General features: G+C 46.6%; 7 protein-coding genes across 7 annotated transcripts; 2 read left to right on the top strand and 5 right to left on the bottom strand.

Annotated features, from left to right (window-relative positions):
• Positions 1–188: 188 nt before the first annotated feature.
• Positions 189–690, top strand: N7478_009467 (uncharacterized protein; the record flags this gene model as incomplete). Its single annotated transcript, XM_056925681.1, has 2 exons — positions 189–576; positions 662–690. 2 exons carry the CDS (start codon positions 189–191, stop codon positions 688–690), a joined length of 417 nt encoding a protein of 138 aa, XP_056775051.1.
• Positions 691–776: 86 nt separating this feature from the next.
• Positions 777–1271, bottom strand: N7478_009466 (uncharacterized protein; the record flags this gene model as incomplete). The annotated part of the gene is made up of 1 exon (XM_056925680.1): positions 777–1271. One exon carries the CDS (start codon positions 1269–1271, stop codon positions 777–779), a length of 495 nt encoding a protein of 164 aa, XP_056775050.1.
• A 265-nt stretch (positions 1272–1536) lies between these two features.
• Positions 1537–3219, top strand: hosA (histone deacetylase HOS2; the record flags this gene model as incomplete). The annotated part of the gene is made up of 1 exon (XM_056925679.1): positions 1537–3219. One exon carries the CDS (start codon positions 1537–1539, stop codon positions 3217–3219), a length of 1683 nt encoding a protein of 560 aa, XP_056775049.1.
• A 931-nt stretch (positions 3220–4150) lies between these two features.
• On the bottom strand, positions 4151–6056 carry N7478_009464 (OSBP family protein; the record flags this gene model as incomplete). Its single annotated transcript, XM_056925678.1, has 9 exons — positions 4151–4293; positions 4358–4419; positions 4478–4791; positions 4847–5096; positions 5163–5441; positions 5502–5612; positions 5710–5815; positions 5886–5954; positions 6014–6056. 9 exons carry the CDS (start codon positions 6054–6056, stop codon positions 4151–4153), a joined length of 1377 nt encoding a protein of 458 aa, XP_056775048.1.
• Positions 6057–7565: 1509 nt separating this feature from the next.
• On the bottom strand, positions 7566–8380 carry N7478_009463 (choline transport protein; the record flags this gene model as incomplete). The annotated part of the gene is made up of 3 exons (XM_056925677.1): positions 7566–7718; positions 7777–8091; positions 8123–8380. The coding sequence occupies 3 exons, from the start codon at positions 8378–8380 to the stop codon at positions 7566–7568; spliced, it is 726 nt and encodes a 241-aa protein (XP_056775047.1).
• A 2435-nt stretch (positions 8381–10815) lies between these two features.
• On the bottom strand, positions 10816–11767 carry N7478_009462 (GIG1 family protein; the record flags this gene model as incomplete). The annotated part of the gene is made up of 3 exons (XM_056925676.1): positions 10816–11147; positions 11222–11404; positions 11485–11767. The coding sequence occupies 3 exons, from the start codon at positions 11765–11767 to the stop codon at positions 10816–10818; spliced, it is 798 nt and encodes a 265-aa protein (XP_056775046.1).
• A 320-nt stretch (positions 11768–12087) lies between these two features.
• N7478_009461 (nicotinamidase) lies at positions 12088–12920 on the bottom strand (the record flags this gene model as incomplete). The annotated part of the gene is made up of 2 exons (XM_056925675.1): positions 12088–12759; positions 12843–12920. The coding sequence occupies 2 exons, from the start codon at positions 12918–12920 to the stop codon at positions 12088–12090; spliced, it is 750 nt and encodes a 249-aa protein (XP_056775045.1).
• Between the last annotated feature and the right edge of the window lie 262 nt (positions 12921–13182).

The following is a 13182-nucleotide window of genomic DNA, read 5'->3' as shown; positions in this document are numbered from 1 at the left end:
GCTGCACTTTAGCTCTCCTTCAAGTTGGCACAATGCAGGTCCAACTATGTACTATACGGTGTGTATATGTGAGTCCGATAGTATGACGTTCTATAAAAGGACATTCTTGTCCGATAGTCCTATATAGACTACACTTGAAATCGGGTCCTGTACAAATCCATAACCCTACAAATAAGTAACCAGTCATCATGGTCAACATCTCGAAATTATCCAATGTTTTCCTGGTACTTATATGCACACTTGCAAGTGCCAACAATATCTCTCGATACAGAAAACCACTCCCATCCAACGTGCAAATAGTCGACACAAAGTTTGGATTTCACTGTGTCCAAGAGGCAAACCGCGGTACGCTAGTATCTGTTGAAAACAGCGGATACTATTCCAAGCATCCAGATAGCGGCAAAGTCGTAGCAGCCTCGTCTGACAAATTAAGCGCTGAGCTGGACCAGTCACAGATAGGCTTGGCTCGTACGTTTGGGATCGAAGGGAAGCATGAAGAGGCTGCAAATCTACTTGGGAAACTACAGGAGAATGGACTTGATTTACAGAAGCGCGAAGAGAGTAATGTTCCTAAATGTAAGAATGTTCCTTGTCCGGTCTCTGGTGTGACTTATTCATGTTTACGCCACCCGTTTTGCCATTACTGTGGCGATGATCACAGATGTTGTTGATGCGCACTGGATGGGTTGATAGGTGAAGTGATTCTTCCTGATTATAAGCTTTAGTCAATAATTTGGTTCCTTACTTGAACGATACAAAGCGCGGGAATAATCCGTTCATAGTGCTATGCTGTAAAAAACTTGACGTCCTTGAAAGAATAGTCGGTAAATGGGGTTAAGGTCGTTTTGATCATAGATCGGTCCATGTCGAGACCAACCATCAAACATAGGCTCATAAACACATGCTCCGCCCTTAATCGCATCACTTGCATCTCTCACAAGTGCATCCGCGTCAATTCCAGCTTTTCGTAAGCTCTTCAAAGTTTGCTCAGCCTCTTCATCTAGACCTTGACTCTTGAGATTGAAATAGAGCACCATGTATGACTCATCTAAGACAAGACAGAGATGATCAGAAGCGACTGCGACGACTTTGCCCTCTGGAAACTTGAGATAGTGCCCGCCATTCTCAGGGTAGCCGAGTGTTCCCAAGTTGGCCTCGAGATTCTGCAATCGGACAATCTCAGGCTTTGTTTTGCAGATCACGACACCTGGAGGGATAGTTAATTTGTATCTTGTAGTAGTGAATTTCGCACTGTCATTCTGGCTTGACATTGTGGCAGGAAGAGACTGTTCTTTCAATGTTGGTGTCTCACCAAGATGAATCATGTGCTGTTTTCTGCTGATGCAACCTGTTGGAGCGTAGGGGGATACAAGCTCGGGAGTAGTATCCACCAAAATAATCTTTGTGATCATTCACTTGGAACAGCGTCAGGCAGATGTTTTGTTTTTCCGGATAAATGACGTGAGGATGCATGCCATGCCCTGGGGTAAGTACCGATCTATCAATAGTTAGACATCCCAATTCGGCTTAGCGTATATGTACGGATCGGATCTGGAGATCTTAGTCATCAAGCTTCTTGTAAACCTTGGAAACTTCAACTCCAACTCCAAGACATTCAATCTCCAATTAACTCATATCACCTCTATTTCTCGATTCACCCGAGCGCCATTGATCTCCGCCCACCTCACCTATTCCTCCCCGATGGCTCGCTCCTCCGTCGTTCAGGAGTATGCCGTGCCCTCAACAACCTTAAGCCTCGACCATAAGGTCTCTAACGAGCGCCAGATCTACCGAGTCCCACGGCCCGAAGGCTACCGAGTCTCATGGCACGCCAACCCAGCTGTCGAAGCACACCATTTCGGCCAGTCGCATCCGATGAAACCATGGCGTCTTACATTGACGAAACAACTTGTTATGGCGTACGGAATGCATCACGCTATGGATCTTTATCTCGCGCGCGCAGCTACATATGAGGAAATGGAGGACTTCCATGAATCAGATTACCTTGACTTTCTCCGTCAGGTAATGCCAGGGGATATGGATCGGTCGGAGCAGAATGATAATGTCGTGCGATTTAATTTCGGCGACGATTGTCCTATCTTTGATGGGCTTTATGATTATTGTTCGCTTTATGCGGGCGGGACTGTCGATGCAGCGCGCAAGCTCTGCAATGACCAGTCTGAGATCGCGATTAACTGGTCTGGTGGTCTACATCATGCAAAGAAAGCAGAAGCAAGTGGCTTTTGCTACGTTAATGATATCGTGCTTGGAGTTCTGCAGCTTCTCCGCCACCATCCCCGCGTCATGTATATTGACATCGACGTTCACCATGGCGATGGTGTTGAGCAAGCCTTCTGGTCAACAGATCGCGTTTTAACGGTCTCCTTCCACAAATACGATAAAGATAATTTTTTCCCTGGTACCGGTGCCTTAGACGATACGGGCCCTACACACCCACTCAACCCTGGCGCGCATCACAGCATCAACGTCCCCCTAAATGACGGTATAGACGACGACTCCTATATCCAGCTCTATCACGAAGTCATCGGCGCCTGTGTCCGGAACTATAACCCCGGCGCGATCGTTCTACAATGCGGCGCAGATAGTCTTGGCTGCGATCGACTTGGCTGCTTCAATTTGAATGTTCGTGCCCACGGAGCTTGCGTGGCATTTACTAAGACCTTCGGACTTCCTCTCCTCGTCGTTGGAGGCGGAGGATATACACCTCGAAATGTTTCTAGGGCCTGGGCTCACGAGACGTCTATTTTGCTTGACGCGGATCAAATTATTGATTCGACGATTCCGGATTCAGTGGCTTTTCGCAATCATTTCGGCCCTGATTATTCGCTTTTTCCACCGTTGTCGGAAATTAGGAAGTTGGAGAATAAGAATCCAAGACCATATCTTGAGGGTTTGGTCGAGGCTGTGCATGAGCAGTTGAGGTATATTAAGGGTGCGCCGAGTGTGCAGATGAGTTTTATTCCGCCGGATATATTGGGGTTGAGGGAGGATACGGAGAAGGAGATTGAGGAGCAAACTGCGCTTATGGAGGAGGAGAGGGAGGAAAGAGAGGGGAATGGGTCGATTGTTGCTGCTGGGATGGGCATGGGTGGTATTGGGGTTGGTGCTGTGCCTGGATCTGCGGGTGCGATTCCTCGTGGGAATCGGAGGAGGGAACTTGAGAGGGGAGCTGGGTATAAGGGTGAATTGTACTCATGAGAGCTGCGCTTTACTGTGCTGTCTATCATTCCTTTATCCTGCTTTTCGCTCTCGATCGACATTTATGGTGTTTTGGAAGGCTCGGCGTTAACTTGGGTTTTGGGAGGAGTTTTTTTTTCTTGTTTGCTTCTTTACTATTTGTGATATCCCCGGAAAAGAACCTGTACCTGTATAGTGGTATTAAGACCAGAAAATAATTCCATTCATAAATGAATACATTTGAAGAAAAAATGCCAATGCCAAAATCCCAGCGAGCTGTATGCGTAGCCTCAGTTTCCGTTTTATATCAGTCTATCGTTCTCAGTTCAGTTCATCTCGGTTCCGGTCGAATATTCGCTTGACATGACTGGCTCGTGTTGATCATTCATATCAATCATATTCAAACAAACATTACCTCAACCTTTCTGGACTCATGAAGTCCCCCTCATTACGATACGATGCAGCTCAAGCTAAACATTACTATGTACCTCATGCCGTTTGACCTAGGCATCGGTCATCCAGGTAAGAGTGTAGGCAGTGAAGTATTGATTTCTTTTTGTTTTTTGTTTTTGTCTTTTATTCCGCGCTGTCTTTGATTTTTGAGTTTGTGATTCTGTCTTTGATTTTTGGGGGCAGATCCAGGTTTAAATCGGGTATCCAGCAACGGCGCGGCGAGTAGCCAGGAAACGCTTGTGTTGAACATCAGGGAATATAAGGCGTGGACATGTAAATATCGTCGTCGTCGTTTGGCTTTTGGCTTTTGGTCCGGACGTGATCCGTGGTGCTGGTTAGTCTGCGCAGGTTGACTACGTCGGCGGCGGGCTGCCAGTATCGAGGAGAGCGCGTGAGACAGGTAGTGAACTGTAAGGAGTGGATTTAATGGCGGATAGTAGCAAATGGAATGGAAACGGGAGGGCGATTTTGGGTTTGGTCTCTTTTATAGCGCTTTGCTCTATTGGTGCTCTTCCGCGTCCACGAATTCGTCCACGGCTGAGGTTTGGGTATCTTGTCGCTCCACGATCTCTGGTTTAGTTTCTTCGGCTGAGGTTCCTGTGTGTGGGAGTGCGGCATTAGCTGTGATGTCCTGGGATGCCGCTGGGTGCGCGCTGAGCCGAAGCACTATATGGCGGAATCTGGAATTGAGATGACACTTTCTGACCTTGGACGATAGGCGCTATAGCGAGGATTTGTTTCTTGGCTAGTTCGACGTCATGGGGGTCGCTGGTGATTGATATTTGGTTAGAAGTGCAAGTCAGTATAACCATCATGGAGAACTTACACCTGCGCGTTGATAATCCAATCGAGGTCCTCCTCTCCCTCATCTGCACCTCCGGGCCCACCTTGGATGGGACGGAACAAGCGAGGCTTCCAGTCAATACCCTCGTCAGCGCGCTTGGCAGCTTCTTCGCGTTGGCGGTCCTCAATCTTGGTCTTTTCATCTGTGGCGGCTTCATGATTGCGGGAAATGATGGCCTGGACTGTATTCTGCCATAAACGTTGTGATTCGCGTTCTCCTTGTTCGGAAATGGGGCGGGCGACGGGCTTCGAGTGTTTGGCGTGGGTGGCATCGAATAGGACATTCTTTTTGTGGCTCTGCAGGATTGTTAGCTCCGATTGACTCGAGGTAGTTGTGGGAGCAAAAACATACGTGGACGTCCTTGATAGACATCTCGCCGTTCCACATGCCAGATAGCTCATATAGCACCTCACCGGTCTTTTCGTTCTTGATAGTGCCTCCAATAGCATTATATGTGCCGGAGAAGTAACCCTTTGTCTTGAACTCGATGTCGGCCACCAGGTTGTTTTCCGGGCATCGCACGTAGCTGTGATCTCCAAGCTCATATTTCATTTTACCGAACAGAATACCACGGGCGTACATATTGGGCTGGGTCACAATACTAGTCGGGTTGTTAGCACATCTTCCGTCTCAGCTCAAAAACAGCTTTAGATCCGACCACACATACTATCGCTCGCCCTTGTTCTTGTCCTGGCCATGATTCAACAGTCGAAGAATCGCAATACCTTCCATCATGCTGGCCGCGGAGTTACCCAGGAATTTGCTGCGGGGCTTGAGGGTTCCATCGATACGAATATTGTGCTCGGGCGCCGCGAAGAAATAGCTCGACTTGGGAGGGTGGTGGGAGGTCTGCTCGGAGACATAGTAACCGCGGGTTCCATCGGGATAATCCCAGTAGCAGGTGAATGTTTCGCCGAGGATGGGGTTTAGCGGTTTCTTGACACCTCTGTACGGTTGACGTCAGCATGCAGTCGGGCAGGATAACAAGGCAGCGCGGGGAACCTACGGAGGCTTGATGTGCCAGCCACTCAGGTAGAATTTCACAACCGAAACGAATCGTTCCACGGGGTCTTCGATAGTAGACATAGGAAGGAGGGTTTCGGGATGGGCCATGAAGCTACATGAGACTAGTCAGTAAATTGTAGCGAAAGATCCGAACCTAGCATGGAAGTGCTATGCAGTTAGGCGAACGGAGGGGTAGTATGAGCACATACTTGGTGATTCGCTCCAGCATGGACCTAGGCTCAAGAATGAATGTAGGCAGGACAACGCGACTCAGGTCGGCGCCCGGTCGCAACTGTGAAATAATGTGCGACAAGACTGATTCGATCTTGTTAGCTGGAGAGGTTCGTCTGCGGGGTTTACCGGCGGGGCAAGAATAATGATTTACCATTTCCCTGGTCGGGTTCGACGATTTCTTCGTCGCCGCTGACAGGAGAGTCTTCCACAGAGGATTTACCTGGGGTTAGGTCAGACATGGTTGTTGTAGTGAAGTTGGTGGTAAAGTCTTTGACTTACCCGCCAAGGAAGAACGGCGGAGGTGCGGGACCGGCATAGGCATGGCTGCGTTCGGAATGACAGAAGGAGTAGGATGTTGTGGTCTCAGGATTCCATATGTTCAAAGGTTAAGAAATGATTGGAAAGTTGCAAGAAATTCCGAGATCTCTGCAGCTACAGAATTAAGACAGAAAAAAAAAAAGAAGGAGAATAGAGAGAGATCGTGTGGGGAAAAAGGAAAACGAAAGAAGAAAAAAAAAGTTTTTGGTGAGAATAAGGCACAATCGGGCTTAGACTGAGTCAAGAGGGGGGTGACGTTGAGACGGAGACACAGCAAACCACAATGTCACTTCTCGTATTAAAAACCAGTTCAAGTTAGAGTATACAAGTGGTTCTTATTGTGGAGAAAAAGAAAAGAATTTGCCGGGCTCATTTGGGTATAGGTATAAGACAACCTTGGAAGCAAGAAGGCAACAGTCTACTACAATTGTACCTGGGAATACTCTATATAAGCCTCTATTATGATCATTTCCCCCTCCTTCTTCCCAACATATCTGCAAAGATCGTCATGAGGGGGCCTTGGCTCGAGTGGGGGAGCAGGTGGCACTTGGGTCAAAAGACCCTGGCGGGTGATAGTAACGTGCCTCTTCACCTGCAGCCAATACAGTACATAATAGGTACGCTTTAGATCCACTCTTACATTAAGTCTCGCTATTATCCGATCCCAGATCAGCGCGACAACATTTGGCATACACAAATGCTTACTAAGAGGATAGGATCTCCGTCTTTCCCCGGGTTTAGTCAAGGCACCTAACGCAGGCACCTTGAAGCTTTTATGTCGACTTTATAGATATGAGTTAGACGCTATTTTCGGTGCCTGTCCAGTTTAGTAAATCTTAACTTGAAGTACTTAGTACCCCCATGAGGACTTCAAGTTGTAAAAGTCTGGGGTAAGCCTGGAGCGCAGCCTCTGACTGTTCAAGTTGTATCCACAGACGCGACGAGGCTCCCAAATTGAATACCACGCTTGCTAGTTTTTGGTCCAGGCCGCTTACAAGTGCTTACAGCCCCTGATAATGTCTCAGACTCTCCCCAAGTGCAAATTGAGGATTGCCAAGAGAAACAAGATCCACCAAACTAACTTATCCGCATTCGTGTTAAGTTTCTGGATTCCAGCAAATTCTTAAATTGGAGAAATCCTTCTCGTCTTCTGTTGAGACTCCGCGATATGTATTTTCTCAAGCTGCTATTTCCTTAATTGGCCCTGTGTAAACATGGCCAATCCGTAAGAAATAGTACACAATGGCAACAATTATCATACCACAGGTGCCTACTACACTGTAGTTCATACGATTGCTGTCAGTATGTGCCGTATCTGGCCGAAAGCTAAAGAAAGTAATGATAATAGTATAGTAGAAACTTGAAGCGTAAACATTGATCAGAATTCCCGGGATTCCTTCCATTCGAAATGGTCCCCAGACCAGCTTTGCCCCGGGAATGTTGATAATTATATATATTCATCTTCGGCATTGTTGAAGATCTGGCCTGAACACCGACGATAAAGCAGCAGAACCTAGACAATCAAATACGACATATTCCAGCTCGTCACAGCCGTACTTGTGAGAGCTAAATGGGCAGCTGTAGAGCCTAAGTCAATTAGAGAAATTAACCGCGCAACAAGCGAGGCTAGAAGGATAGCGCGAGTTGGAAGCTTCCGGGAGGAGATCTTGAGTATTATAGAGAAAGCAGACGTCATATTAGACCCTCTATATAGTGAAACATACCCTTTCCCAGGAACGCCATCCGGGCATTCCACTGTCTCTTGCCAAAGACCAAAACTGTCGAGATGCCGCAGCTAATACAGCAAATGTTGATCTCGCCACGAGGATGGTGCATATATAAGTTATGGCCACAGCACCAGGGAAAGACCCTGTGACACGATGAAAGTATTTAGTCGATACCCAAAGACCATTCATCTCGGTACCCCTTGAATAGAGCGTTACCAAGAGCATTCCAAGGCCTAAACAGCCATCGACAATGAGGGATAGTATCAATGCTTGCGGCAAAGCAACGGCAGTGTTCTCAACCTCCTCAGCTATCTGTAAACTAAATCAGCGTCTTCACATGAACCGGACCATCAAAATCAAAATGAATGGCGGCATCCCCTCCAGCGAAGAGATTGATGGAGCTTGCCATACCAACAAACCAAGCTAGACCATCCGAAGCGAAATCCCCGGAATTCTGAATGGGGCCAAAGACCTCGCTAGTTGATTTGTGACTAGACATATAGGCAAGAGGAACAAGGATTCTAAAGAATCCTAGAATGTGGATCACAAAGGTCGGCGTCTCTAGAGATTGAAGACATTTGCCTCCGATGAGGTTGGCCATAATGCCGAGAAGCTGTACAAACCAGGAAAACATTGCTCTTTTCCAATTAGCTATATGATAGCCGCTATCAGAAACTATAACATGTTTTGTATAAGGATTCCATTCAGATGAAGCCTCGTGGCAAGATAGATTTGCCATCCAATTGCTGAGAGCCAGCCTGGAACATCTATCAGATCGTGCGCAAGTCACATATTATTAGAATTTATTACCTGTAACATAACTCATCAATTTCATGTATCTGGGGGGAGAAAGCATTGCGCACCAGTGATATTGTCCGCTCGCTGTCGGTGCCCTGTGTTGATGTTAGTGTGATACCCTAGACATGATACTGATACCAAGTTATGGTGTACAAACATCGAAGCCAGCTCAGCTAAAACGACCATGCAGCTGAAACTCAGTAGAGAAAGCGTATCAAAACTCCTCTAGACATGGTGAATCAACAATGAATGTACAAGGTGATGAAGGAGTACAATGATACGTACCTGAAGAGATGGTTTCATTCCGAGCCGTCTAAGTCTGTTGTCATCTCTATTCCTAGAAATGAGTCTTTCAACGCTTTTAGCTTGATAATCGGTATATGGAGCTCTTTCTCTCAATTCATTCACATGTTGCCATCTTTGGTATCAATATGGGATAGCTCGAGAGAAAGAAGATGAATCGAAAATCTCTGCTTTCCAGACTCAAGGTATATACTAAACCTCGTGGAGCTTATAGCTGGCGATGGGCTTTCAGAAAGTAAGTAATCGAGAGGACCTCATGCACCCCATACCAATTCAAGCTGAAGGCCGGGTAGTAAGTAGTATGGCCAAATAACTTGTAGTACCACCTGAGACAGACAACATTATTATTAAGTATTTAAGTTATGGGAATCTCCCTGAAGTCAAAATTTGTATCTCCATTGATTCATCCATTCCAAGTGCATTTCGTGTACCAAAACTTTTGACGCCTCTGTTGCCAATTTATAAGATGGTATCCCCACTCATTATTATTATCCTTGGCCTTCTTATATGTTTGACAATAGCTGTGGATATCCCTCGGACATAAGTACGCCAGCCGCAACACGTGTAATGATACTGATTAATGCATACTAATATACAAAGGAGGTTAGGCCAGACGAGTGGCCTCCTGGAAGCGCCAGTAATAACGGGGACGGCGGCTGACGGCGGCCTGGAGAAAGGCGACAGCGGCGGCGGAAGTAGCTATGCTGGCCGGCATTAGACTTTAAGGTTATTTTTACACAGTACGAGATAAATGTATTTTCCTGCCTTGAAATTTCATAATTAGCTATTGATTGTTTACTGTATCCTGCGCATTGACTCTGCAGCCGCGATTCCATGTGCATTTCAACGGTGGAGGCTGTAAAGGTAATACTAGCATTAACCGGCTACGCTGATTCTGGACTTCATGAGAAATATGTTCGTTTCAAGTTGATTATCAAGTATTAAATTACAGTGAATAAATCACTGGAATCAGCCCCTATTTCTCTACAAATGTCTCTTTCCTCACTCTATAAGTTTTAGTCTTGTTTTCATCTGTTTCATTGGAATTATTCAATACGAAACTACACGCGATCCGAGGGCAGTTACGCCGATCTACCGCAATTAAGGTTAGTTAATATAAGTTAAGCATCTATAATAATGTAAGTCCAGTCCCAAATTTGAAGTTTATACGTAGTGAACGACCTAAAAGTGGAGTGATACTACACTTTCAAACGGAAACTGCACATTGATATGTACTATTCTACTAGGACATCCCAATGAAACTTGAAACTTGAAGTAAGCAGAGCCTAGAATTCATCAATTCAGGAGCTGAGACTTATTAAGCCCAAGAGGGATTATGCTGATCATAGGTATAAATAGGATGTGAGACTAGAAATAAATATCTTTAAATCGAATGGTAGCCCGGGTTTGAACATCTGTACATATACTGCAGATAGGCGGCCATCATGATATCGGGAGTTAGCTACTACGCCACAGAAGGCGATGTGATTCGTTTTACTTTTTTTTGGTCCGGCTTTAACGGGATAATTTGATGTAAGAATATCTGTGTCAGTTGAGATGTAAGTGTTTCACAGATTCGCGAAGAAATGTATGACTGAAAATGTATCCGCAATCGTCTTAATCAGTTCAGTCAAATAAATATCTATGTATACGGCAAGTTATTTGGGTTGTTTGCGTTGTCCGAAGGCGTGTTGGCTATTTGATGCAATAGATTCTATTCTATCGGCGATCAATATGCCGTGGGGTAAGGTGTCCTGTTGGCGCAACGACGTGCCTCTTTCTTCTTGATAATTTCAGAAATGGGAGGAGAATGCGCGTGCTCTCCTAGTAGTGATCGTCACCCCTAATAGGAAGGCGTATCACGATCGAACCCCTCAATATGATCACTCTATTTGCACGAGCAATGAAAAAAGACCCCGAAAGATTTGGTCTCGTTCAATATGTAGTCACTTTTTCGATCAACGGGACATCTCCACGAGTAATCTCCTTCACAAATGCCATATCTGGTTGATGCAGCATGACATGGAAATGTTCAACAGCGTGAACAGACTTGAGCGACTTCCAGTTCTTGAACCATACCACCTGGTCGGTTGGTACCCGGGAGCAGAAAGTCTGCTGGACGTATTGGTCGATAGCTTGGTGTGCCTCCGCTGTGAGTTCTCCAGTGGCTGGATCATCAGGGAGCTCAAACTTGGTCCATACGACTAGGTGAATAATGTCGGTGTCAATACCGTAAGGCCAGTCGTTGTATAATGTACATATGTCTTCTGTTAATGAGGCCGAGTCAGTCATCTGGAAGTACGTGGAGTATACCCCTTCCGACGAAGTTAAATAGCCATACCGGTGTACTGGAACAGCCCCCCTCGAGGCTTCAAGTCTTTTGTGTCCCCATCGCCCCATCCAAGTCTTTCCTTAACCACGAATCTCATAACAGATCCATACTTCGCCTTGATATGCGCTGTATATTCTAGGTATTTGCGTAAATCACTGGGTACGCGCTGGAAGCGATCGATCCGGTTCGTCCCTGTTGAACAAGAAGCAGGCCGTGTTAGTGAAACAGTAAAGTAAACCTACTTAGCAGGTTGGAAAGGGAGCTCCACTAACGGATTATCTCTTGTACCACATCCCAGTTTTGTCTTTGGTAGTTTGAGTCCGGCGTAGAGAGGCACTTTATGTTCTTTGGAGGTTGATCTTTTAGAAAGGGCGGGCATTCAGATAACCACTGTGCGTGGGGGACGTTCACGAGCCAGTATGGGAGGTTGTCTGGGGTAAGGTGGTGCTCGTCGAAGAATCGGGCGGGCGCCTTGGTATCTGCGTCTGTGAGTTTCTCGTCGAGTGCAGTGATTGTTGCGGCGGGAGTCGACGGTCCCGCAGAGTGAGGTGCCATTAGAATGAAGTAGCCACGGGCGCTGTAGTTGTTTCTTTTTTTTGTGGTGGAATGGACGCGCCGCACGACGTCACTCTGCAGTAGCGTTGGGGTAAGTAAAAGTTGGGGAAAAGGAGAAAGTGCCAGGGAGTAAATATCGGAACCGTTGGAACTGTCGATCACCAACACAGGGTCCCGCTAAATTCATAGGGCGATCTTGACTGGATTGGAAAGTGGACTGTAGCTATAATCACGGACCAAGATAGAAGCGGCCATTCCCATAAATTTAATCGATTTGACTGTCTATATATTCAGCATTTAATGTCCACCACTGAATTAATCTACGCTACTGTAGCTGCGACCGCAAGTTTCTGCAGTACTGGATCATCTGAATGGATGACCGAGACGCCCGCAATGCTCAGCTCTTCCTTGACTTTATTCCAGCCAGTGGGATCAACGCATTTGGTTCCCTCTTCAATGAGCCAGCTTCGGAATCCAGCCTTAAAAGCATCGATAGCCGTGCATTTCACGCAATAGTCTCCCGCTAGTCCAACCACAAAGACATCTGTCACACGCTTCGCTTGAAGCTCGGATGTTATGTCTACATCGACAGATTGCATGGTGACAGTGGGATCGATGTTGCCGAAGGCATCTGCGAAAGCAGAATACATCTCGACCAGCGAGTGTCTGCCCTTCTTGATTACCAGATCGAAGCGATCGGCGTCAATCTCGGGAATAAATTCTGCACCGGGGGTATCCTGCACACAATGTACGGGCCAGAGCTGCTGAGGCTTTGTTTCCGGATCTTGGCCTGGAGGTGGATTGGGGTTTGTCATTTGGATGAATGACTCGAATGGACGGTTATTTGGAGCTGGGTGGTTGGGTGCGAATGAGATGTGGTTTGATGGATGGTAGTCTTGAGTTGCGATGCGTAGGACCAGTCCCGGCTGAGAAAGGAGGAAATTGATCAAGGGAGCTATTGAGCGGCCATTCTTTACGGCGAGAGAACCATTCTGTAGAGCCCGCGTCATAGTAGGTTTGCGCATCAGTCCCGAGCTTTCGGGCTTGGGTTAGTTTGAGAGAGCTCTTCACTCACGGGTGGACAGAAGTCTTCTTGCATGTCAACCACAATCAAAGCTGGCACAAAGTGCTCTTCATCAGATTCTGCAGCCATTTTGTTTCCCACTGACACTGAATCGGGTGTGATCAATGCGGGTTGTATGTTAATGGAGCAGGTAAAACTTGGCGGGGGTGGCGGATGACTCAGCAAAGTGGTAAAAGCGCGAATTTCACCGCAAATTTCCTGCTTCTCTCTCTTCTTCTCTTCTTCTCGTCTCCTCTCAAGGGCTACGGCCCCAATTCATTACATTAACATCTCCAAGAGCTGGATCATGAGAATTACTCCCAAGGTATGTGCGATCAGTTTTATTTTGTCG

The sequence above is a fragment of the Penicillium angulare genome (genome assembly GCF_028827245.1).
Source record: "Penicillium angulare strain IBT 27051 chromosome Unknown utg000007l_segment0_segment0, whole genome shotgun sequence".
NCBI classification, from domain to species: Eukaryota; Fungi; Ascomycota; class Eurotiomycetes; order Eurotiales; family Aspergillaceae; genus Penicillium; species Penicillium angulare.
The sequence above is the reverse complement of the archived record's forward strand: the minus strand, read 5'-3'. Positions and strand labels throughout refer to the sequence as shown.